Consider the following 26,346-nt stretch of genomic DNA (forward strand, 5'->3'; position numbering starts at 1 on the left):
GACATCGGCAAAGATGGTGGATAAATGAAGACAGTTAACTCAGGCCGTTTACCATTGGGAGAAAAAAAAGTAATTTCCTTTCTGCTTAACGAGGTGGCTCTCCCTTAGACACCAATGCGATAGCAGCTGGGTCTGGTCTGCTTAGTTCATTGACTTCAATTGAACCAGAAAAAAACAGCGAGTGGGGTGTCTCGCTTCCTCTTCCATCTCTGGTATAGGCCTGATCTCTTTTCACAGTTTGCCTTATTAATAACCTTTGTAATACTTTTGTAATAAACATATCTTTATATTTATGAAAGAAAAGCTGACCTGGTCTATTCTAAATAACAAGCTGAGAATAACCTCATTCCACTGTAAATGAAATATGACTATTCCAGAGTAAACAAAACAGTTCACAAAGCTGTTGACTGCTGTGATGAAAGATAGGCGGGGCATTATAGGCTAGTGTGATACCCCCTGTAAACAAAAATGAACAGCAATTGTTCAAGACAAATGAACAGTTGCCAGTTGAATAGAAAAAACCGTAGGCCTAAGAGTGTATAATTGTGCCGGCATAGAGAACCATAGGCTATTCTCAATCCATTGCACCATACTCTATGACTCGATGAGTGACTCGATGAGTCACCCAACATGTCACTGTCATACGTTTGTCCGTTCAATAGTGCTCGAGTGTTACAACCGTGTGGTGTGTGTCAATTACTGTATTGTTTGTGTTCATGGGTGTTTCTCAATGGAAAGTATGAGTCCCACCCACCTTCCTTAAATACATACAGGGTCTACAGCTTGAAAAAGAGCCCAGCGCCGCCAGGACGAGGCGTCTAGCGAACCAAAAGTAAGTAGCAAACGAAATGCACTTTTCGGTTAAATCGAATGTGACTAGCTATGTAGATCAATCATTTCCAGTAGCGATCGTGCGCAATTCAGTTTCTTGTAGACACGTCGCTTTCCTCAGAAATATTTAATTTACTAGCGAGCCTTCTTCCTCGAAGCATATGTTACGCAATAACAAAATGTCTCAGAGAACATGATAAAGTATGCTAGGCCTACGGTTATAGACCTATTTGAAATTATGTTTGAGTAATTTGCCTGAACGCGACAGGCGGTCTTCCAGAGCTTCGGTAAATTGGCTTTTCTTCTTCCGATAAGTAGGACTAGTGCAGAAAACCTTTACAACAAGGAAATACCGAATTGACTGTTACAACTAGGAAATACCGAATTGAACGTTTAGCTGGCGCCTAATAGTCGGCCAAAAGTGTACTGATATTTTTATTTTTTGCATTGTTTCGGTGTTGACTGATGAAATGCACAATATCTTCCTTCTGTATATCTTGACAGTTGCTTTGCTGTCATTTGGTGTAGACGTAGTCAGTGTAGGCTATTCCGAAAACGTTATTATAAGCGGCGGCCTATTCTCTTATTTATTAAATATTGAAAATGCCATTTAGAAAAAGGAGTTTGTATTTTACATCTGTAAAGTAGCCTAGAATGTTTAACTGCCTACAATTATTTATTTCCTCAAATATTGTGCAATAGGCCAATCATGTGGATGGAAATACGACTTATTTATCTTTGGGGTCTACTACATACAGCAAAAGAGTTGTCTGAAGTTCTGGATAGGCCTGCCTATACACATTGGAGTCACTCGGAAGTTATTTTCAAACCATCTATTTTTGTACCAGTTCAAGGCCTCAACAGCCAACAACCATCATTTGTATTGTATTGAACACTCCCATCCCCCCAGCAAACATGGGTGTTGGTGTACACAAGGAGCCCATATGGCTACTTATATTTATACACAGTTTGTACAAATGTGTAACGTTCCTCACATTTTATCAATAGAAAAGGTGCCACATGTCATTGTAATCTATCAAAGCGATTGTGTCAGTTGGTAGCCTAGTTCTTCTGTTAGCCTTTATTTGTCACTGATTTGAGGTTTGATTACTATACAGCAATAGCCTATATTTACATTTACGTAATCTAGCTCTTATCCAGAGCGACTTACAAATATATGGGCTTTCGTGAGTAGGCCGAGCATGGGTCTTGGTGAAATGCTGTGGTTTTTGCGTTGATGAGATGTCGTTAGTCACAATTTCACTCCAGTATGACACTATTGTTTCGTTGAAATATGTAGGCCTCAGGCCACTGATAGAAGGGGAAATACATTGTGTTAAAATTAGTATTTTGTACATGGGTTAGATGAGAATCATTCATACTTCTTACTTTCCGACAGCGTGGTTGATTGCTGTTTGGACATTGGCTTTCCCGTATGCTTCCCAGTCGAAACAGTTCAATATATTATTTCGAAATTTTGTGAAGTTCGAGCAGACACATTTTATTCTTGAGGCTTGTCTAATGTTGCGTTCAAGTATTGTTGGAACTAGGACACTCGGACATTTTCGACTTGCTAACTTGATGTAGTTATAAATATACACGTGCCGCGTTCAACCAGTTAGCTATAGTTATACACATCTTTGCTATAGACCCTTCGTCGGTGACTGGTAGGGATTCTTCAATTAAGTGTTTGTCCTTTAACGACAGACGACTAGTTTTCATGCACCGTTTATCACTTAAGAAATACTGCACCAAACGTCTTAGATGTAAAATTGCGCAACTAAGACCTCGTCTTCAGGCCGACTGGCTACAGCGTCTCAAGAGGGACAATCAGTAATATTGCAGTTTTTTTTCTCGTTTTTCAAGCTAAGGTATTTTAAGGGAGTATGCGAAGACAGATGTTCACTTCGCCTAGCCGAGTTCTGCAATGAGTAAACCGAATCTATGTATGAGGAAGCCTTTAGGCTGTAGTCTAATACGTATGCACAGTACATTAAATAGGAGGTGATGGTGTGATAACACTGAAGTAGTCCTTACATCCATAAATATTATACTGTATCATCTAACAGTGAACACAGTGAATATTGCTGACATGGTCCCTATTCTATCTTAGAGATAATCATATCTGTTCTACACCATACATATCTATCTGAACATTCTATAGCCTAACCTTACATAATTCTGAACAGGCCCCTGATGTAGAACTGTGTTCCTATTCAAATACAGCAGCAGTCTGTCATTCTTTCCACTGTCATTAAAATGCAAATTATGAGAAGGGAATGCCTCCATGGAACCATGGATGGAGCAAGTTGGCATATTATGAAATGGGCATATGGGGTTTTCACACACAGCAGCATAATCATTGTCAAATAACAAGCAGTTCTACTGCCAACACCAAAAGTAACAGAAGCAAAGGAGATTCATTGAAATGTAGTATTTCAGTGTAAAATATGGCTTTAAATGCGCTAACATCAATGCTTTAAATAACATCAACACTGGCTCTTATTTGTTTAAAATTATATGAATAGGTATTCTCCCATTTTAATTTAATTATTTCTCAATAACTATTCGAGAGACACACTGTATGTATGTCTTCTTCCAGATGGCATTTCTTTGCGCTAGATTTCAGGAAAATACTCAATTTCATGAACATAGTAGTTCCATTTCACACAGTATGACCCAACCCATGAATTGCCCATGTTAACAATTAAGCCATCAGCTTAGGGAACCCAGATTCCTGAAATCTTGGGTCATCATGAGGAATTCAGCCTTGTTTCTCCTCTTCAGCGTAGCTCCATTGAGGGTGGAGGGGCCCACTGTGTATATGGGCGTGTTTCTAGCTCTGTAGTTGCTATGGACACCACAACACCAACCTATGTGTTCACGCCACAATTTGAGTCATAAAACTTTGTTTTACAACAAACAGATGCGTGGCACTGATTGTGTGTCCAACTGCCATATTGTGTGTCTGTAAGGCCAGGAGATGTTCCTGTCATCATGACCTAACCAGGAACAGACAAAAATGCATTTACACATTAAACAGGCCTTATATTTTGATATTTTTCATTATTTCAGACCATAAACCATGAGCTATCCAGGATACCCACCCCAGGCCGGAGGTTACCCACCCCAGGCAGGAGGTTACCCACCCCAGGCAGGAGGTTACCCACCCCAGGCCGGAGGTTACCCACCCCAGGCTGGAGGTTACCCACCCCAGGCCGGAGGTTACCCACCTCAGGCAGGCGGCTATCCCCCTCAAGCAGGGGGTTACCCCTCTCAGGCTGGAGGTTACCCCCCTCAGGCTGGTGGCTATCCTCCACAGCCTGGAGCTGGAGGGTACCCAGCCATGCCCCCAGCAGGTAAGGCCTCAGCTCAACAGATCATGGTTGGCTTAAAACATTTTTTATAGGTACAAGGTATATGAAATGTAATGTAATCTAAGGGAGGCACAGACAGACAGACAGACAGACAGACAGACAGACAGACAGACAGACAGACAGACAGATTGAGGACAGAAACATAAAGACATGGTCAAGAAAAGAGGACAGGCTACTGACTGACAGGCTCAGAGACTGAGTCCTTCTGTCCTCCATTGTCTCAGGGCCAGAGATCATCATGAGGTTTAGATTTAATGTTGTGCGGCATGCGTGTTCTCTAAACAGCCTCTGCTGTGCTGAGAGACAACACTCACAGACCAACTAGTGTCTGACACAGTCCTCCAATTCTGTGTGCCCTGAGAATCATTCCATGTCTGCTGACTAGAAGCCGAGGTTAGTCAGATATATTGGCAAGTGTGAACCGTTCATTGCCAGTCCTGGTGTCTCATTCCAAAGTCAATGTATTTACCTCTCTAGCCTGGCACAATCACCAGACATTTATTGAAACCTCTCTATGAAATCTTAGCACTTTCTATGTTGTTTTGAAAACAGCACTTTTTTTTGGTAACAACATTGATTGATTGATTGATTAAAAGCAGAACAGCCACAACATCAAAGCAGTACATACTACATACATACTATTATTATTATAATAATCCTATATCAGTTTGTCAGTGATTTGCCATAAACAGTTTAGTGACATATACACCCATCTATGTCATCTGTTGCAGGTAGTTGGGGAGGTGGTGCTGGTTTCCCCACCATAGGTGTTGATAATCTGTCCAACCCTGGATTCAACGCAGGCAATCTTCCAGCCATGGTAAGTCTGGCATGAAAATACACCCACCCCCCCCGAATTACACAGAGAATATTCTCAACATGCTTGTACTTCATCCCCTTCAGATGATTGCGTTAAATATTTCAGTTAGCATGAATTGCATGGCCAATATTGGAAATCACATCCCAATTATTGACTGGTAAGACTTTTATAAAAAAGTATCATATTTTAATCTTCGATCTGTGTTGCAGCTTTCTTGTTAACCTTTCTTCAAAATCTCTTGCATGACGAAAATAATGTTTTTTTTATTATTTTTTTATTTCACCTTTATTTAACCAGGTAAGCCAGTTGAGAACAGGTTCTCATTTACAACTGCGACCTGGCCAAGATAAAGCAAAGTAGTGCAATAAAAACAACACAGAGTTACATATGGGGTAAAAAAAACATAAAGTCAGAAATACAACAGAAAAAATATATACAGTGTGTGCAAATGTAGCAAGTTATGGAGGTAAGGCAATAAATAGGCTATAGTGCAGAATAATTACAATAGTATTAACACTGGAATGCTAGATGTGCAAGAGATGATGTGCAAATAGAGATACTGGGGTGCAAAAGAGCAAAATAAATAACAATATAGGGATGAGGTAGTTGGGTGGGCTAATTTCAGATGGGCTGTGTACAGGTGCAGTGATCGGTAAGGTGCTCTGACAACTGATGCTTAAAGTTATTGAGGGAGATAAGAGTCTCCAGCTTCAGAGATTTTTGCAATTCGTTCCAGTCATTGGCAGCAGAGAACTGGAAGGAATGGCGGCCAAAGGAGGTGTTGGCTTTGGGAATGACCAGTGAGATATACCTGCTGGAGCGCAGACTACGGGTGGGTGCTGCTATGGTGACCAATGAGCTAAGATAAGGCGGGGATTTGCCTAGCAGTGATTTATAGATGGCCTGGAGCCAGTGGGTTTGACGACGAACATGTAGTGAGGACCAGCCAACAAGAGCGTACAGGTCACAGTGGTGGGTAGTGTATGGGGCTTTGGAGACAAAACGGATGGCACTGTGATAGACTACATCCAATTTGCTGAGTAGAGTGTTGGAGGCTATTTTGTAAATGACATCGCCGAAGTCAAGGATCGGTAGGATAGTCAGTTTTACGAGGGCATGTTTGGCAGCATGAGTGAAGGAGGCTTTGTTGCGAAATAGGAAGCCGATTCTAGATTTAACTTTGGATTGGAGATTCTTTATGTGAGTCTGGAAGTTGAGTTTACAGTCTAACCAGACACCTAGATATTTGTAGTTGTCCACATACTCTAGGTCAGACCCGTCGAGAGTGGTGATTCTAGTCGGGTGGGCGGGTGCTAGCAGCGTTCGATTGAAAAGCATGCATTTAGTTTTACTAGTGTTTAAGAGCAGTTGAAGGCTACTGAAGGATTGTTGTATGGCATTGAAGCTCGTTTGGAGGTTTGTTAACACAGTGTCCAATGAAGGGCCAGATGTATACAAAATGGTGTCGTCTGCGTAGAGGTGGATCTGAGAGTCACCAGCAGCAAGAGCGACATCATTGATATACACGGAGAAAAGTGTCGGCCCAAGAATTGAACCCTGTGGCACCCCCATAGAGACTGCCATAGGTCCAGACAACAGGCCCTCCGATTTGACACACTGAACTCTATCTGAGAAGTAGTTGGTGAACCAGGCGAGGCAGTCATTTGAGAAACCAAGGCTATTTAGTCTGCCAATAAGAATGCGGTGGTTGACAGAGTCGAAAGCCTTGGCCAGGTCGATGAAGACGGCTGCACAGTACTGTCTATTATCAATCGTGGTTATAATATCGTTTAGGACCTTGAGCGTGGCTGAAGTGCACCCGTGACCAGCTCGGAAACCGGATTGCATAGCGGAGAAGGTACGGTGGTATTCGAAATGGTCGATGATCTGTTTGTTAACTTGGCTTTCGAATACTTTCGAAAGGCAGGGCAGGATGGATATAGGTCTGTAGCAGTTTGGATCTAGAGTGTCACCCCCTTTGAAGAGGGGGATGACCGCGGCAGCTTTCCAATCTCTGGGGATCTCAGACGTTATGAAAGAGAGGTTGAACAGACTAGTAATAGGGGTTGCGACAATTTCGGCGGCTATTTTTAGAAAGAAAGGGTCCAGATTGTCTAGCCCAGCTGATTTGTAGGGGTCCAGATTTTGCAGCGCTTTCAAAACATCAGCTGTCTGAATTTGTGTGAAGGAGAAGCGGGGGGGGCATGGGCAAGTTGCAGCAGAGGGTGCAGAGTTGGTGGCCGGGTTAGTGGTAGCCAGATGGAAAGCATGGCCAGCTGTAGCAAAATGCTTGTTGAAATTCTCGATTATTGTAGATTTATCGGTGGTGATAGTGTTTCCTAGCCTCAGTGCAGTGGGCAGCTGGGAGGAAGTGCTCTTATTCTCCATGGACTTTACAGTGTCCCAAAACTTTTTGGAGTTAGTGCTACAGGATGCAAATTTCTGTTTGAAAAAGTTAGCCTTTGCTTTCCTGACTGCTTGTGTATATTGGTTCCTAACTTCCCTGAAAAGTTGCATATCGCGGGGGCTATTTGATGCTAATGCTGTACGCCACAGGATGTTTTTGTGCTGGTCAAGGGCAGTCAAGTCTGAGGAGAACCAGGGGCTATATCGGTTCTTAGTTCTGTATTTTTTGAATGGGGCATGTTTATTTAAGATTGAGAGGAAATTACTTTTAAGGAACAACCAGGCATCCTCTACTGACGGAATGAGATCTATATCCATCCAGGATACCTGGGCCAGGTCAATTAGGAAGGCCTCCTCGCTAAAGTGTTTTAGGGAGCGTTTGACAGTGATGAGGGGTGGTCGTTTGACCGCGGACCCGTTACGGACGCAGGCAATAAGGCAGTGATCGCTGAGATCCTGGTTGAAGACAGCTGAGGTGTATTTAGAGGGTATGTTAGTCAGGATGATATCTATGAGGGTACCCATGTTTAAGGATTTAGGGTTGTACCTGGTAGGTTCGTTGATAATTTGCGTGAGGTTGAGGGCATCTAGCTTGGATTGTAGGATGGCTGGGGTATTAAGCATATCCCAATTTAGGTCACCAAGCAGTACAAACTCAGAGGATAAATGGGGGGCAATCAATTCACATATGGTGTCCAGGGCACAGCTGGGGGCTGAGGGGGGTCTGTAGCAAGCGGCAACAGTGAGAGACTTATTTCTGGAAAGGTGGATTTTTAGAAGTAGAAGCTCAAACTGTTTGGGCACAGACCTGGATAGTATGATAGAGCTCTGCAGGCTATCTCTACAGTAGATTGCAACTCCACCCCCTTTGGCAGTTCTATCTAGACGGAAAATGTTATAGTTGGGGATGGAAATTTCAGAATTTTTGGTGGCCTTCCTGAGCCAGGATTCAGACACTGCTAGAACATCAGGGTTGGCAGAGTGTGCTAACGCAGTGAATAACTCAAACTTAGGAAGTAGACTTCTGATATTTATGTGCAAGAAACCAAGACTTTTGCGATTACAGAAGTCATCAAATGATAGCTCCTGAATGTGAATGTGGCTCGTAATTAGCTAAGATAGTGCTTCAAAAATGTAATAATTTTCTGCAACCTCTTATTTCACTGTTGTAATCCTTCAAAACTCCATGTTTTGTATAATTTCTTTATGTTGCATTATCTTTTATTTTCTCTGTAATCAAAACACAACAGCAGATGCTGTATTATCTATAATACATTATTGATCATCTACAAAACAGCTTTGCATGCATATTAGTTGAAACCAATCAGTGTCCTGTCTGTGCACATTTTATTGGATGCTCATTTCTCCTCCTCCAATCACAGGCCAACCAGATCTCAGCAGCCATGGGGGGCTTTAACCCCAACCCCGCCATGTTCACCCCTGGTGGGTACCCCCAACATGCCCCCCAGCCCCCTAACCAACAGCCCCAATGCCTGTACCCACAGCCAGGAGGGCAGATGCCCCAGACTCAAGGCCCAGGCATGGGCTACCCAGGCCAGCCCATGCCTGGCTACCCACAGGCACCCTCACCCAACCCCTCCATGCCAGGATACGGAGGAGGGCCAGCGCCTAACCAGCCCATGCCAGGGTACCCTCAAGCCCCGTCGCCCAACCCGTCCATGCCAGGATACGGAGGAGGAGCCATACCCGTCGCACCTGCCATCAATGTAAGAGACACTGGGAAGATTTAACCCTATTGTGACAATAGTCCTTCAAAATACCATTTAGGACAGGTATATGTCCTGTTAAGTGTCCATACTTCATTCATGGGTTTCAACCTGGACACCTGAGTGTTCTGCACTAATATTGATAGTGTTTCTATAGTTTTCTGTTTCTTCTTGAGATAATGATAAGAGATTTGACAGGAGTTTTACTGGCAAATGACACTGAAAGGGTAAAGCGATCTGGAAAATGCCCTCTTCTTCCCTGTTCTTCCAGAGAGGATTCCGGGGAAGCATCAAGGATTATCCGGGAGCGGACCCACTGAGAGATGTGGAGGTTCTGAGGAAAGCCATGAAGGGCTTTGGTGAGTTGGTTACATAGGTCCAGTCCAGAAACAGCCCTTATACAGTCTAGGGGTATAGTGAGTGAGTTAAACCCTGTTCAGAAACAGCCCCATACCCTTATATAGGGGTCGAGTGAGTGAGAGGCTGTGTCCGAATACCCATTCTAGTGTACTGCATACTTAAACTGCGTACTATGTACTGATAATAGCTCAATTCCCATTCAATTAATTTCTCTAAACTCTGAACAGAATAGAAATGGAGAATAGGTCTACTCAGGCTGGTTAGAGGCAGACTATCACGTTCACCCTATACCGTAGCCCATATAGCCCATCTATGCTATTTAAAAAGGACTGAACCAGAAACAGATCATTTGGTTCCATTTCAACATATTTATTAGTTAATAGGTAGAATATACCCAGAGCTGATTTGTGAAGGTGCTGGACACAAAAGCCAAAACTGGAGAAACAGGAAAAAGTTATCTATTAGTGAAACCAAAGTGCTGTAACATATAAATAACATAAAATAGCCTAGTACACACCAAAACTTTTCAAATGTTCAAATCTATAGGCAATTGCACAGAAAAACGTGGACAGTCGGGTGCATCGTAAATTCAGAACCGCTGGACAGCAACATAATAAACTAAAGCACTGATCATTGGGAACGAGATCAGAATGACTGCTAAGGCTTGATCCATAAATTCAATAATTAAAGGTGCAATATGCAGAAATCACCCCCCATTTCCTGGTTGCTAAAATTCTAATAAGTTTGCCTAATTTCAGTTTATGTGACAAAACAAGCACTCAGAGTGTAGAGAATCATTGAACCATCCAAACCGCTGTGAAATATATTTTCCATAACCAAATATATTGTATTTTCAGCTGTTTGAAGCTGGTGTACAAAACTGAAAGTAAAAGACATAAAAACGAAACGTAAGAACGGGAAGCATAGAAATAGCACACATAAAACAGATTTACTGCTTCTTAGACTTGCTTTCAATGCGAAAGGCAGATCTATAACTCACATTTCCATGTGAATTTGGTTGGGTCACCCTAAAAGTTACATATTGCAGCTTTAAATAGGTAGCCTAGCCTACAAAACTAAAACAATGAATATGTTCAAATCCGAAGGCCTGATTAACATGACATCAATAACGCAGCCGCATTCCGAGTCCCCGGTGCCGACACATTAAAAAATCAAAAGATGGTTTTAGTATTTAGTTTAAAAGCTCAGACGAAAACCAAGAGAACAAGAAACACTTTCCAATGAGAAAACAGAAATCCACTTTAATTTTTTTTTTCTGTTTTCAAAGATGAAGCCTACGATGCAATACTCGTGATCATTTTATGGAGAACAAAAACTACTTAGCCTACATTTGAACACCACCTCAGAAGTTTTGCTATTTGGCATCTTCCCAATTATCCTTTTACTGCAGTGGTCTAAATCAGCGTCACTCAGTGTTTCTTGATAGTCTTAAACAAGTCTACTTTGAAACAAAAGTATACACCTCACACACATGGTTATTGGCTTTAAAAAAAAAAAAACGAACACCTATACCATGTCTGATATAGAGTTGAAATGTATTCAATTTTGAGTTTGCATCCCAATATTACACTTTATATACATCACAGAAGACTGAAATATAACAAAACCGTTTGACATAGAAACACTGGATTTCTGGCAGGTTTTTTAAAATAATGTTTATTAATTATTAATTTATGAAAAATATTTTGAACATTCCACCCATGAGGCCACAAGGTCGATTTGTTCATTCCACTGCAGGAACGGGTTTTAAGTAGCCTAGTTTAGTTGTTTTGCTACTTGAAGAGAACTAGGGCCTATCACTCGCAGCCCACCTCTTCCAATGCATTGTGGAATAGTGTGCATCAAATTCTACTAGATGAAGCTCCGAAATGAGTATAACATCCTGGCATTTAAACCATACTCAATTTTCGAAAATTCACTTACTTTAAAATGTTATACACTGCTCAAAAAAATAAAGGGAACACTTAAACAACACAATGTAACTCTAAGTCAATCACACTTCTGTGAAATCAAACTGTCCACTTAGGAAGCAACACTGATTGACAATACATTTCACATGCTGTTGTGCAAATGGAATAGACAACAGGTGGAAATTATAGGCAATTAGCAAGACACCCCCAATAAAGGACTGGTTTTGCAGGTGGTGACCACAGACCACTTCTCAGTTCCTATGCTTCCTGGCTGATGTTTTGGTCACTTTTGAATGCTGGCGGTGCTTTCACTCTAGTGGTAGCATGAGACGGAGTCTACAACCCACACAAGTGGCTCAGTAGTGCAGCTCATCCAGGATGGCACATCAATGCGAACTGTGGCAAGAAGGTTTGCTGTGTCTGTCAGCGTAGTGTCCAGAGCTTGGAGGCGCTACCAGGAGACAGGCCAGTACATCTGGAGACGTGGAGGAGGCCGTAGGAGGGCAACAACCCAGCAGCAGGACTGCTACCTCCGCCTTTGTGCAAGGAGGAGCAGGAGGAGCACTGCCAGAGCCCTGCAAAATGACCTCCAGCAGGCCACAAATGTGCATGTGTCTGCTCAAACGGTCAGAAACAGACTCCATGAGGGTGGTATGAGGGCCCGACGTCCACAGGTGGGGGTTGTGCTTACAGCCCAACACCGTGCAGGACGTTTGCCATTTGCCAGAGAACACCAAGATTGGCAAATTCGCCACTGGCGCCCTGTGCTCTTCACAGATGAAAGCAGGTTCACACTGAGCACATGTGACAAAGTCTGGAGACGCCGTGGAGAACGTTCTGCTGCCTGCAACATCCTCCAGCATGACCGGTTTGGCGGTGGGTCAGTCATGGTGTGGGGTGGCATTTCTTTGGGGGGCCGCACAGCCCTCCATGTGCTCGCCAGAGGTAGACTGACTGCCATTAGGTACCGAGATGAGATCCTCAGACTCCTTGTGAGACCATATGCTGGTGCGATTGGCCCTGGGTTCCTCCTAATGCAAGACAATGCTAGACCTCATGTGGCTGGAGTGTGTCAGCAGTTCCTGCAAGAGGAAGGCATTGATGCTATGGACTGGCCCGCCCGTTCCCCAGACCTGAATCCAATTGAGCACATCTGGGACATCATGTCTTGCTCCATCCACCAACGCCACGTTGCACCACAGACTGTCCAGGAGTTGGCGGATGCTTTAGTCCAGGTCTGGGAGGAGATCCCTCAGGAGACCATCCGCCACCTCATCAGGAGCATGCCCAGGCGTTGTAGGGAGGTCATACAGGCACGTGGAGGGCACACACTACTGAGCCTCATTTTGACTTGTTTTAAGGACATTACATCAAAGTTGGATCAGCCTGTAGTGTGGTTTTCCACTTTAATTTTGAGGGTGACTCCAAATCCAGACCTCCATGGGTTGATAAATTTGATTTCCATTGATAATCTTTGTGTGATTTTGTTGTCAGCACATTCAACTATGTAAAGAAAAAAGTATTTAATAAGATTATTTCATTCATTCAGATCTAGGATGTGTTATTTTAGTGTTCCCTTTATTTTTTTGAGCAGTGTTTTTTCGCATACTGAGAATGCGCAATTGCGTTGTTTTGCATTATTGGTTGATTTCGGTAGCACATCCATATCTGATTATCAGCTGTTGTCAAAGCCAAAATGAGTATGACATCTGGGCATTTAAAGTATACTAAATTTTCGAAATACATACTATAAAAAAAAAATTTTGCATACTCAAACGGCCTACTATTTAGGATGCAAGTATGGGTATTCGGACACGGCCAGTTAGACCCCGTTCAGAAACAACCCCTAGCCCCTTATATAGGGGTCTAGTGAGTGAGTTAGACCCAATCTAATATTGGAACCAGAAACAAATATTGCATGCGTAATGGCCAGCTGTCATGAGAGAATAGACCCTGTTCTGAAACAAGCCCTTGCCAGTCCCTTATACAATACACACTGGACATCTGAATGGTTTGCAAAGGTATAATCAACACTAGCAGTTATGTTGCCTTCTATCATTGATCCTCGATCTTTGAATTACTTAATTATGTATAAAAACCTGGTGATGTTTGCTCAGCTATACTACTAAAACAATGATGTTATAAATCCAAGGGAAATGGATGGGCTGTTTTGAATAATGTGTACTGACAGTGGACTTGTCCTACAGGTACTGATGAACAGGCCATCATAGACCTGCTAGGAAGTCGCTCCAACAGACAGCGTGTTCCCATGCTCATGGCCTTCAAAACCTCCTACGGAAAGGTAGCTAATACAATCATAATTACATTATACTACGTTAGTACAATATACATTTTCTTATAGCTTATTTTTTATTATAGAAAGACAATACAGTGATTATGACCATACAGTTGAAGTCGGAGGTTTACATACACTTAGGTTGGAGTCATTAAAACTTGTTTTTCAACCACTCCACAAATGTTTTGTTAACAAACTATAGTTTTGGCAAATCGGTTAGGACATCTACTTTGTCCATGACACAAGTAATTTTTCCAACAATTGTTTAGAGACAGATTATTTCACTTATAATTCACTGTATCACAATTCCAGTGGGTCAGAAGTTTACGTACACTAAGTTGACTGTGCCTTTAAATAGCTTGGAAAATTCCAGAAAATGATGTCATGGCTTTAGAAGCTTCTGATAGGCTAATTGACATAATTTGCGTCAATTGGAGGTGTACCTGTGGATTTATTTCAAGGCCTACCTTCAAACTCAGTGCCTCTTTGCTTGACATCATGGGAAAATCTAAAGAAATCAGCCAAGACCTCAGAAAAAAAATTGTAGACCTCCACAAGTCTGGTTCATCCTTGGGAGCAATTTCCAAATGCCTGAAGGTACCACGCTCATCTGTACAAACAATAGTACACAAGTATAAACACCATGGGACCACGCAGCCGTCATACCGCTCAGGAAGGAGACGCGTTCTGTCTCCTAGAGATGAACGTACTTTGGTGCGAAAAGTGCAAATCAATCCCAGAACCACAGCAAAGGACCTTGTGAAGATGCTGGTAAAACGAGTCCTATATCGACATAACCTGAAAGGCCACTCAGCAAGGAAGAAGCCACTGCTCCAAAAAAGCCAGACTACAGTTTACAACTGCACATGTGGACAAAGATCGTACTTTTTGGAGAAAATGTCCTCTGGTCTGATGAAACAAAATTAGAACTGTTTGGAGGAAAAAGGCGGTAGTTGCAAGCCAAATAACACCATCCCAACCGTGAAGCACAGGGGTGGCAGAATCATGCTGTGGGGGTGCTTTGCTGCAGGAAGGACTGGTGCACTTCACAAAATAGATGGCATCATGAGGAAGGAAACTGATGTGGATATATAGAAGCAACATCTCAAGACATCAGTCAGGAAGTTAAAGCTTGGTCGCAAATGGGTCTTCCAAATGGACAATGACCCCAAGCATACTTCCAAAGTCAAGGTATTGGAGTGGCCATCACAAAGCCCTGACCTCAATCCTATATTTGTGGGCAGAACTGAAAAAGCGTGTGCGAGCAAGGAGGCCTACAAACCTGACTCCGTTACACCAGCTCTGTCAGGAGGAATGGGGCAAAATTCACCCAACTTATTGTGGGAAGCTTGTGGAAGGCTACCCGAAATGTTTGACCCAAGTTACACAATTTAAAGGCAATGCTACCAAATACTAATTGAGTGTATGTAAACTTCTGACCCACTGGGAATGTGATGAAATAAATAAATGCTGAAATAAATTATTCTCTCTACTATTATTCTGACATTTCACATTCTTAAAATAAAGTGGTGATCCTAACTGACATAAGACAGGGAATGTTTACTAGGATTAAATGTCAGGAATTGTAGGCCCAACTCAAGGACTGCTTGGATAGCATTGAATTATACCAAGCTTGTACCCACTTACCTTCCCAGGATCTGGTTAAGGATCTGAAGTCAGAGCTTTCAGGGAACTTTGAGAAGCTGGTGCTGGCCATGTTGAAGACTCCAGCCCAGCTTGATGCATACGAACTCAAAGAAGCCATTAAGGTTTGTGAATGGGTTTTTATAATCACTGACATATTCCCTCTTCTTAACGTGTGTGTGCATGAAAACAAGAGTAATGTTTTGTTTTGTGTGTTTTTTTTACTATCATCTAGCTAAACTAGCTTAAGGAACAGAGAAAGACAAATCATACTTGGTATATAATAATATCCATGTCATAACCTCCCAACCATTCTCTGCTGTATGTTCTGACAGGGCGCAGGGACAGACGAGGCCTGTCTGATAGAGATCCTGTCCTCTCGCTCCAACGCAGAGATCAAAGAGATCAACCAGATCTACAAGACAGGTGAGTTACATACAAACACTGTTCAGGGATGTAATGTGACCAATGCTGAGGGATTTGTATATTTCCTGTTAGAAACACACCATGCCTCGGTTGGACTTGGTTGGGTAAGGGGACTGTGTGTGTTATTTCAGAGAATAAGAAGTCTCTGGAAGATGCCATCAGTGGGGACACCTCAGGACATTTCCGTAGACTCCTCATCTCTCTGGCCCAGGTACAGCCTGTGGCCCATAGATATAGAATAATGTATACATTCTAAATACATATACATATAGGAATACATACAGTACATATTCATTATGTGTTTTGTTTGTGCTCTCAGGGTAATCGAGATGAAAGAGAGACGGTGGACATCTCTGTAGCCAAACAAGATGCCCAGGTAAATTGCCATTTCTTATCTATAACGAACCTTGTGACGTCTAATCTACATATTGTAGTATGTCTTCAGCATACTTCGGGCCAGGAGTTTTTCATGACCACGTGATTTGAGCAGGAAAAACTCAGGACCCTACACGGCATACTAGAAATCTCTACCTACTCAATGAAAGACGCCTGTGTGTATTGTGTGCCCTCTGTCCAGGCCCTGTATGCTGCTGGGGAGAGCAAGGTGGGAACAGATGAGTCCAAGTTCAACGCCATCCTGTGTTCCAGGAGCAAAGCCCACCTCAGAGCAGGTAACTACAGGGAAGAGGAACGGTACTGTGACGACAGAAGTGAAATATCAATTAAATGTATTTGAAATATCAATTAAATGTATTTGAAATATCAATTTAATGTATATGAAATATCAGTCCTATGGTGCTCTCCACTCACCTTGACTCGTAGCTAGATCTTTTGCCGCTACCTTATCCGTGTGTGTGTGTGTGTGTGTGTGTGTGTGTGTGTGTGTGTAGTGTTCCATGAGTACCAGCAGATGTGTGGCAGAGACCTAGAGAAGAGCATCGACAGAGAAATGTCTGGAGACCTGGAGAGTGGAATGGTGGCCGTGGGTAAGAGGAAACCTTTTGGTTAACACACACGTGCACTGCCACACCTATACAGGTCTATCCGGTGTCACACCTACACGTTTCTACACAAGCACAAACTAACACTATGTAACACCCATAACAACGCACACCACCCACTCACACACACACATACACAGCTATGTCTTACTATACTTGTGAGGACTTTTTGGGGGACCAAAAATTGATTCCCATTCAAAATCATAGTTTTGGCTCTACTCCAGCACTTTGGATTTGAAATGATACAATGACTATGAAGTTAAAGTACAAACTGTCAGCTTTCATTTGAAGGCATTTTCAGGGGATCAAAAGTATTGGGACAAATTCACTTATGCGTATTAAAGTAGTCCAAAATTGAGTATTTGGTCCCATATTCCTAGCACGCAAGGATTACATCAAGTTTGTGACTCTACAAACTTGTTAGATGCATTTGCTGTTTGTTTTGGTTGTGTTTCAGATTATTTTGTGCCCAATAGAAATGAATGGTAAATAATGTATTGTGTCATTTTGGAGACACTTTTATTGTAAATAAGAATATAATATGTTTCTCAACACTTCTAGATGAATGTGGATGCTACCATGATTACAGATAATCCTGAAGTAATTGTGAATAATGATGAGTGAGAAAGTTAGAGGCATAAATATCACAAATGCTAACCTCCCCTGTTATTGTAATGGTGAGAGGTTAGCATGTCTTAGGGGTATGATATAAAATGCTAACCTCCCCTGTTATTGTAATGGTGAGAGGTTAGCATGTCTTAGGGGTATGATATAAAATGCTAACCTCCCCTGTTATTGTAATGGTGAGAGGTTAGCATGTCTTAGGGGTATAATATAAAATGCTAACCTCCCCTGTTATTGTAATGGTGAGAGGTTAGCATGTCTTGGGGATATTATATTTGTGCGTTTCACTCATACAGGAAAATGATTTTTTTGGGCCTCCAAAAATTGTTTTTGGTTCAAAGACTGTAAAATCACCAGGAATTCAGCAAAAAATTGAAATCTGTTCCCAAACAAAAGAGACGTGGTTGTGTCTCAATGTAATCAAGGTATGAAATTATTGTATATGAAAATTATCTATTTTTGGGCTTAGTTGTGGTAAATTTGTAGTGTACAAATTCTAATAATTATGTTCTGGCCCCCCGACCATCCGCTCTGACAAAAATCGTCCTGCGGCTGAATCTAGTTGCCTACCCCTGCCTTAATACATACTTAAAAATTATATTATGTGAGTTAAACATAATAATATATAAAAACAGTTTTCTTAAAGTATATTTTCTACAGATTATTAACATTACTGTCCCCACTACAAGAATGAAATACTTAAACATATGCAACTTTGTCCTTGAAACATTTAACTGAAATACTGTAGAATTCCATTCATTCCTATGGAGGACTGCTCCTACTGGGGAGTGCCAATATGGCTGACCGGTGGCTTCAAAGCCTCTCTATGGTCAATACATAGCATCAGCAATCCAGGGATTATATACATCATTGGTTAACACCCATAACTTACTCATTGTTATTGTTGAAAAATGTTATAGAAGATCCTTTAACAATATGTGTTGCCACACTGTTGCTGCCTGAATTTGTAATTGTTGTTGTGTTTTCCCCCACTTGGCTATCATTGCTCAGGTTAATGGTACAGTAACATGCTTTTAGTTTCATTTGACTGGATGACATTGTTATCTGACTGTGTATCAAGAGAATATCTCACCCATACACACTTGTGATGATGTGGTGTGGTGTGTTGTTTGCTTCTTCCATTACGCATGATGTTTGTCCATACAGATGTCATGTTGATGTGATGTTTTGAAAATGTATTTCACCCCTCAAACTATAGTCATATATTCTCTGTTTTCTTCAACTCTCATGTTCAGGTTTCAGATAGGACTTTATATACAATATTTTCAGTTTAATCTCTTCCTATCGTTTTAAACAGTTTTGCTTGTGTTTGAGAGTTTCCCTCCCCTCACGATATCAGTCACCTTGTCTCGGATCTGTTTGTGCTCTTGCCAACTCCATTGCTTTCATCGTCAACCCAAACGTTAGCCATGACAATGACTGACAAGGAGTTGGCATGCTAGCACTAACTGACTGGTGTTATCAGTCCCTCCCTCCATATAGCTATTACTAGTCTAAGGTTCAGGAGGGTGAATAGTACACGCTGGGCGTTCTAACCCTCTGCTCTCTCCGTGTTCCAGTCAAGTGTATTAAGAACACACCTGCCTACTTCGCGGAGAGACTCTACAAGTCCATGAAGGTAAGACACGCCCCGTTTCGATCTGTCTGTCTGGGCTGATTACAACATACTGTACATAGAGCACAGTCCAACAGAACTGTCCATGACTGAAACGTGCACTCTGTTTAAGTTCATTACATTTTTACTTTCCCAGTCCCAATGAAATTACATAGTTATTACAGTAATTGCTTCTGATAACTGTACTCTTCAAAAAAGTGCTTCGGTCCAGCCTGACCTGTGTGTGTTCGTGTTTTCAGGGGGCCGGGACCAAGGACAAAACCCTGATTCGGATCATGGTGACGCGTTCTGAGGTGGACATGCTGGATATCCGTCAGGAATACGCCAAGAACTACGGCAAGTCGCTCTACACAGACATCTCTGTAAGTATCTCTCCTCATCACCACCCAATAATGCTACTGCTACAGAGCAGGTTAGGTATTCCAGTATGATGTTCTGGACTAGTTTGTTGATGTGTTTGTGTTGTTGTTGTTGTCTATGACAGGGAGACACCTCAGGGGACTATAAGAAACTGCTGTTAAAGCTGTGTGGAGGGAGTGACTAGACGGACCATGTCAGCTCTCTACAGGATCTCCAACACTCACAAATATACCCATTTACTGACTGGCCTATAATATAATAATTATAATAATATATGCCATTCTGCCTATCTCTGTCTATGCATGCACCACAATCAGCAATTCTGCATGCCATGCCATCCATTTTTTCAGTGCAACTGTTGTCACATGTTATGATATGAGAACCTCATATCCTAAAAGCTGTTCCTTTTCTATATTTTTATGAGCAAGAAAGTATATATTTTTCCATACGTTTTCCTATAATTGATATTATAACTTAGTCGAGCTGAAAATGCCCTTAAAGGTACAATGTGCAGCATTGATTAGATTTTGATTTTAAATCAATATATATATTTTTTAAAGGTTATATTTTATTTTAACAAGCCTGTGCCAATATTATGCGTATCTAATTGTACAAGATAATTCAGTACTAATTGGTTTAGCTGAGCAATGTTAAATGTATTACTCTGATAAGAATAATTAGCAGCTAAAATACCAAAGTGGTCAGATTATATTTAAGCAATAAGGTCAGAGGGGGTGTGAAATATGGCCAATATACCACGGCTAAGGGCTGTTCTTATGCACGACACAACGCGGAGCGCCTGGATACAGCCCTTAGCCGTGGTATATTGGCCATATATCATAAACCCCCGAGGTGCCTTATTGCTATTATAAACTGGTTACCAACGTAATTAGAGCAGTGAATATAAGTGTTTATATGGTGTGGTACACTATCATTGTTGTTTACTTTCTTGTTTCCTTTACACTCACTCATGTGTTTCTGCTGTTTGCTACAAGCGCAAGTTTCAAGTTTTGAATGGTGCACAAGTACAGTGAAATGGCTTTCTCTTTGAGAATATTTGTCAATGTAACTCCAAACGTAAACCTCATTGCATCACATTAAAGTAACGGTGCTCTGATGATTACTACATCTGAAAATAAATGTTGAGAAAAACGTCTGTTTCCCCTAGTGATTCCATCCATGCTAATGTTGTGTTGCATGATACTGTGTTTTAGTCTTGAGGCAAGAAAGAGTACTATTTCCTGTTTCTGTGACTGTCATGACCCCATCCCCCTGACATTTTCAACCAATTCTAGCAAGTAGCTAGCATGCTAACTTGATTATACACTGAGTATACAAAACATTAAGAACACCTGCTTTTTCCATGACAGACTGACCAGGTGAATCCAGGTGAAAGCTAGTATCCCTTATTGATGTCACTTGTTAAATTCACTTCAATCAGTGTAGATGAAGTGGAGGAGACAGGTTAAAGAAGGATTTTTAAGTCTTGAGACAATTGAGACATGGATTGTGTATGTGTGCCTTTCAGAGGGTGAATGGGCAAGACAAAAGATTGAAGTGTCTTTGAACAGGGTATGGTAGTAGGTGCCAGGTGCACCAGTTTGTTTCAAGAATTGAAACACTGCTGGGTTTTTCACGCTCAACAGTTTCCCGTGTATATCAAGAATGGTCCCCCACCCAAAGGACATCCAGCCGACTTGACACAACTGTAGGAAGCATTGGAGTCAACATGGGCCAGCATCCCTGTGGAACGCTTTCGACACCTATAATAATAATAACTCAATGTTAGAAAGATGTTCTTAATGTTTTGTACATTCAGTGTAAAGGCACAAGGAAGGTCGTTTGAGTGGGTGGGATTTAGCAGAAATACACACCTTTCCCCAAGGCCAGCGGCTGTGGCTGGGCCACACCCCCATGTTTTCATTCAAACTCTCACAACACAAGCAGGGGGGCGGCTTCTGTTGTGAAAAGCAACTGTGGATCCAGGCTTTAAAGGAAAATTTCGAAATTTCTCAACTTCATATTCATGATCTCCAGCAGCACCCCAACAACAACATATGTGAAAAAGGTGTGTTTCTATGTTTTGCAGTAAAAAAGATAGAGGAAGATAAGTGTTTAAGATGACATCATCTGGTGTGGGTCACGTGATTTTATTATCCAACTATGAGTAGGCAAAAATAACCAAAGGTCATAGTTGATTAAAATCATATGATACACACCAGATGTTGTCCTCGGAAACACGTGCTGTTTTCATATATGTTGGGGTGGTGCTGGAGATGATAAATATTAAGTAAAACAAATTTGAAGTTTCCCTTTGACCCTTTTCTTATTTATTTTTATTTATTACTGGTCTATAAACCCTGCTCCAATACAGAAGACACTAGGACTGGAGTTCAGACAATCATGAGGCCAATAGTCAATATAGTTAATCAATATTAAAATGGTGCATATATGATTAGATTAATGTTAATGAGATACAATATCCCGCAATAGCTCAACTGCCATACGTGTTATTTTCATTCTGTCCCCTAGAAGGCAGTAATGTCTTGTAGCTCAGGACAGTTCACAGATTGTGTTCACTGAGAGACCATGGTTGTATTGGCTGTTGATAAAAAGGCAAAATGTGTAACTACATTGTAATTACACCATCTGCATATACACTGAGTTTACAAAACATTCCCATGATAGACTGACCAGGTGAATCCAGGTGAAAGCTATGATCCCTTATTGATGTCACTTGTTAAATCCACTTCAATCAGTGTAGATGAAGGGGAGGAGACAGGTTAAAGAAGGATGTTTAAGCCTTGAGACAATTGAGACATGGATTGTGTATGTGTGCCATTCAGAGGGTGAATGGGCAAGTCAAAATATTGACGTGCCTTTAAACGGGGTATGATAGTAGGTGCCAGACACACCGGTTTGAGTGTGTCAAGAACTGCAACACTGCTGGGTTTTTCACGCTCAACAGTTTCACGTGTGTATCAAGAATGGTCCACCACCCAAAGGACATCCAGCAAACTTGACACAACTGTGGGAAGCATTGGAGTCAACATGGGCCAGCATCCCTGTGGAATGCTTTCGACACCTTGTAGAGTCCATGCCCCGATGAATTGAGCCTGTTCTGAGGGCAAAAGTGGGTCGTGCAACTCAATATTAAGAAAGATGTCCTTAATGTTTTGTACACTCAGTGTATTTAGATGGCGGTGCAATTTCCTTTTTTTCCTATTTCCCATTTCCCTTTATTTTGTGAACAAATGCGCTATGCACTTTCCAAACTGTGAAAGGCAGCAAAACCCGACATAGCGTCTAGTCTGCCGGAAAGCCACACAAAGAAGAAGAAGAAGAAGAAGTGTTCTCTGATTGCCTTATGATAGGTTGAATTCTAAAGCACTGTGTTGAGTGAGTTGTGTAGTTCTGAAAGAATTTGAGGTATAAGCAATATTGTGAAAATCCCACATAACCAATTGGAGAACAAGGTGGAATTATTATCATAATGCAGCAAATCCTCTCAAATTTCCACAAGTGTAGGTAGGGACTAGGGGTTGTTTCTAGATTTAATTGCCTCCATAGTTCCTTTAGACAGGCAGCTCAATTCTGATATTTTTTTCACTACCAATCAGATCAGCTCAGAAAAATATCTGATGTGAAATGATCTGATGTGAAATGATCTGATGTGAAATGATCTGATGTGAAATGATCTGATGTGAAATGATCTGATGTGAAATGATCTGCTGTGAAATGATCTGATGTGAAATGATCTGCTGTGAAATGATCTGCTGTGAAATGATCTGATGTGAAATGATCTGCTGTGAAATGATCTGATGTGAAATGATCTGATGTGAAATGATCTGATGTGAAATGATCTGCTGTGAAATGATCTGCTGTGAAATGATCTGCTGTGAAATGATCTGATGTGAAATGATCTGATGTGAAATGATCTGATGTGAAATGATCTGATGTGAAATGATCTGCTGTGAAATGATCTGATGTGAAATGATCTGCTGTGAAATGATCTGATGTGAAATGATCTGCTGTGAAATGATCTGATGTGAAATGATCTGATGTGAAATGATCTGCTGTGAAATGATCTGCTGTGAAATGATCTGCTGTGAAATGATCTGCTGTGAAATGATCTGCTGTGAAATGATCTGCTGTGAAATGATCTGCTGTGAAATGATCTGCTGTGAAATGATCTGCTGTGAAATGATCTGATGTGAAATGATCTGCTGTGAAATGATCTGATGTGAAATGATCTGCTGTGAAATGATCTGATGTGAAATGATCTGATGTGAAATGATCTGCTGTGAAATGATCTGATGTGAAATGATCTGATGTGAAATGATCTGATGTGAAATGATCTGCTGTGAAATGATCTGATGTGAAATGATCTGATGTGAAATGATCTGCTGTGAAATGATCTGATGTGAAATGATCTGATGTGAAATGATCTGCTGTGAAATGATCTGCTGTGAAATGATCTGCTGTGAAATGATCTGATGTGAAATGATCTGCTGTGAAATGATCTGATGTGAAATGATCTGATGTGAAATGATCTGATGTGAAATGATCTGCTGTGAAATGATCTGCTGTGAAATGATCTGATGTGAAATGATCTGCTGTGAAATGATCTGATGTGAAATGATCTGCTGTGAAATGATCTGATGTGAAATGATCTGATGTGAAATGATCTGATGTGAAATGATCTGCTGTGAAATGATCTGATGTGAAATGATCTGATGTGAAATGATCTGCTGTGAAATGATCTGATGTGAAATGATCTGCTGTGAAATGATCTGCTGTGAAATGATCTGCTGTGAAATGATCTGCTGTGAAATGATCTGCTGTGAAATGATCTGATGTGAAATGATCTGATGTGAAATGATCTGCTGTGAAATGATCTGATGTGAAATGATCTGCTGTGAAATGATCTGCTGTGAAATGATCTGCTGTGAAATGATCTGCTGTGAAATGATCTGCTGTGAAATGATCTGCTGTGAAATGATCTGCTGTGAAATGATCTGCTGTGAAATGATCTGCTGTGAAATGATCTGCTGTGAAATGATCTGATGTGAAATGATCTGCTGTGAAATGATCTGATGTGAAATGATCTGCTGTGAAATGATCTGATGTGAAATGATCTGCTGTGAAATGATCTGATGTGAAATGATCTGCTGTGAAATGATCTGATGTGAAATGATCTGCTGTGAAATGATCTGATGTGAAATGATCTGATGTGAAATGATCTGCTGTGAAATGATCTGCTGTGAAATGATCTGCTGTGAAATGATCTGATGTGAAATGATCTGCTGGTCTAAACGCTGCCTTAGTGATTTAAATTGTATTGAAGCATGAGGGCCAGTAGGGAGAACCTCTCCCTCCCTGTAAATAAATAAACCATCTTTCCACTCTGTGAGCTATTGTCAAGTAACCTATTTGTAAGTCGCTCTGTATAAGAGCGTCTGCTAAATGACGTAAATGTAAATGTAAATGTAGCAATACAGAGCTAAAAGAGAAGAATGTGAGTCAACTCACCAGTCAAGAGATGCCAAAAGTATTTTTTATTAAATAAAGAATAAATTACTATAAATAATACACGAATATATAAATAATGAATGTAATGCCCCGATAACGTACTAGTCAGAACTAGGAAGCTCAGAAATGTCGGACTTGCTAACTGGTTGAACGCGACACGTGTATAACGACAACCAGTTAGCAAGTCGGAAATGTCTGAGTTTCCTAATTACGTCTAGCACGTGAACGCGGCATAATACTGAAATGACATCGCAGTGTATCACAATAACTTTTTTTTAAAAGTGGGTATTAGATAAAAGGAAATTCAGTTTAGAAAGTTTCACTACTGTTTTTAAGTGACGTGGACTGATATGAGTGTGTTATGGGAGTTTTAGTACTGCATTGTTATTAGTGATGGGTTGATGAGCTGGGGATGATATCCTTACATGAAAATGACTGAAGGACTATGAGTCACTTCTCACTCACACACATACACGATGATTGTATAGGGAAACTCCTTTAGGATACAGTTTAGATCAAAAGTGAATTGTTTGATAAATATATTGAAACGGAATTGTTTGTACTTCGGGAATACCTGTGCTCTATCGTAAACAGTGCATAGCAGAACGCTATCGAAAGGTGATTTTCATAAGAAACCTTGGTAAACATTAACATGTCATAACTGATGGGTTTTATTTGGAATGATTACTCTGGAATTTTCTATAAAGTAATGGAGGACTTCTTGTAAACTTGCAATGGGCATGGGTCACCAGATGATGTGGAGCACGAGGGAGTGAAGTGAACCATACCCAGGAGACCTTTCCTGTCACTGAGAGAGAACGCAAACGGGAGCACTGCCCTCGTGTGGCAGAGAGAAGGAATGAAGACATGAAAGAGGTCTCTGTTTAGGGCCAAATAGCATTCTAGTTTTCTCTGTTTTTTTGATAATTCTTTCCAATGTGTCAAGTAATTATCTTTTTGTCATGTAATTATCTTTAATTGTCTAATTGTGTTGCTGTCCTGGGGCTCTGTGGGGTCTGTTTGTGTTTGTGAACAGAGCCCCAGGACCAGCTTACTTAGGGAACTCTTCTCCAAGTTCATCTCTCTGTAGGTGATGGCTTTGTTATGGAAGATTTAGGTGGATGTAGAATTTAACAGCTCTTTTCTGGATTTTGACAATTAGCGGATATCGGCCAAATTCTGCTCTGCATGCATTATTTGGTGTTTTACATTGTACACTGAAAATATTTTTGCAGAATTCTGCATGCAGAGTTTCAATTTGGTGTTTATCCCATTTTGTGAATTCTTGGTTGGTGAGCGGACCCCAGACATCACAACCATAAAGGGCAATGGGTTCTATAACTGATTCAAGTATTTTTAGCCAAATCCTAATTGG

At 41.2% G+C, this 26,346-nt stretch overlaps 1 protein-coding gene across 3 annotated transcripts; it reads left to right on the forward strand.

Annotated features, from left to right (window-relative positions):
* Nucleotides 1-646: 646 nt before the first annotated feature.
* On the forward strand, nt 647-20,585 carry LOC311110699 (annexin A5-like). 3 transcript variants are annotated; one of them, XR_014610721.1, is made up of 16 exons: nt 647-832; nt 3,907-4,190; nt 4,940-5,028; nt 8,817-9,161; nt 9,433-9,520; nt 13,660-13,754; nt 15,404-15,517; nt 15,728-15,818; nt 15,950-16,029; nt 16,138-16,194; nt 16,396-16,489; nt 16,709-16,804; nt 19,024-19,082; nt 19,319-19,441; nt 19,564-20,173; nt 20,256-20,585. XR_014610721.1 is itself a non-coding variant. In XM_084153241.1 (15 exons), exons 2-15 carry the CDS (start codon nt 3,917-3,919, stop codon nt 19,621-19,623), a joined length of 1,665 nt encoding a protein of 554 aa, XP_084009367.1. In that variant the 5' UTR covers nt 647-832; nt 3,907-3,916; the 3' UTR covers nt 19,624-20,585. The 3 variants fall into 3 exon arrangements, 2 of the variants coding, with proteins under 2 accessions (XP_084009367.1, XP_084009368.1); XM_084153241.1 differs by having other exon boundaries at nt 19,564-20,585; XM_084153242.1 differs by having other exon boundaries at nt 648-832; nt 8,940-9,161; nt 19,564-20,585.
* The last annotated feature ends 5,761 nt before the right edge of the window (nt 20,586-26,346 follow it).

The sequence above is a fragment of the Coregonus lavaretus genome, assembly GCF_964263955.1.
Source record: "Coregonus lavaretus genome assembly, chromosome: 36".
Classification (NCBI taxonomy): Eukaryota; Metazoa; Chordata; class Actinopteri; order Salmoniformes; family Salmonidae; genus Coregonus; species Coregonus lavaretus.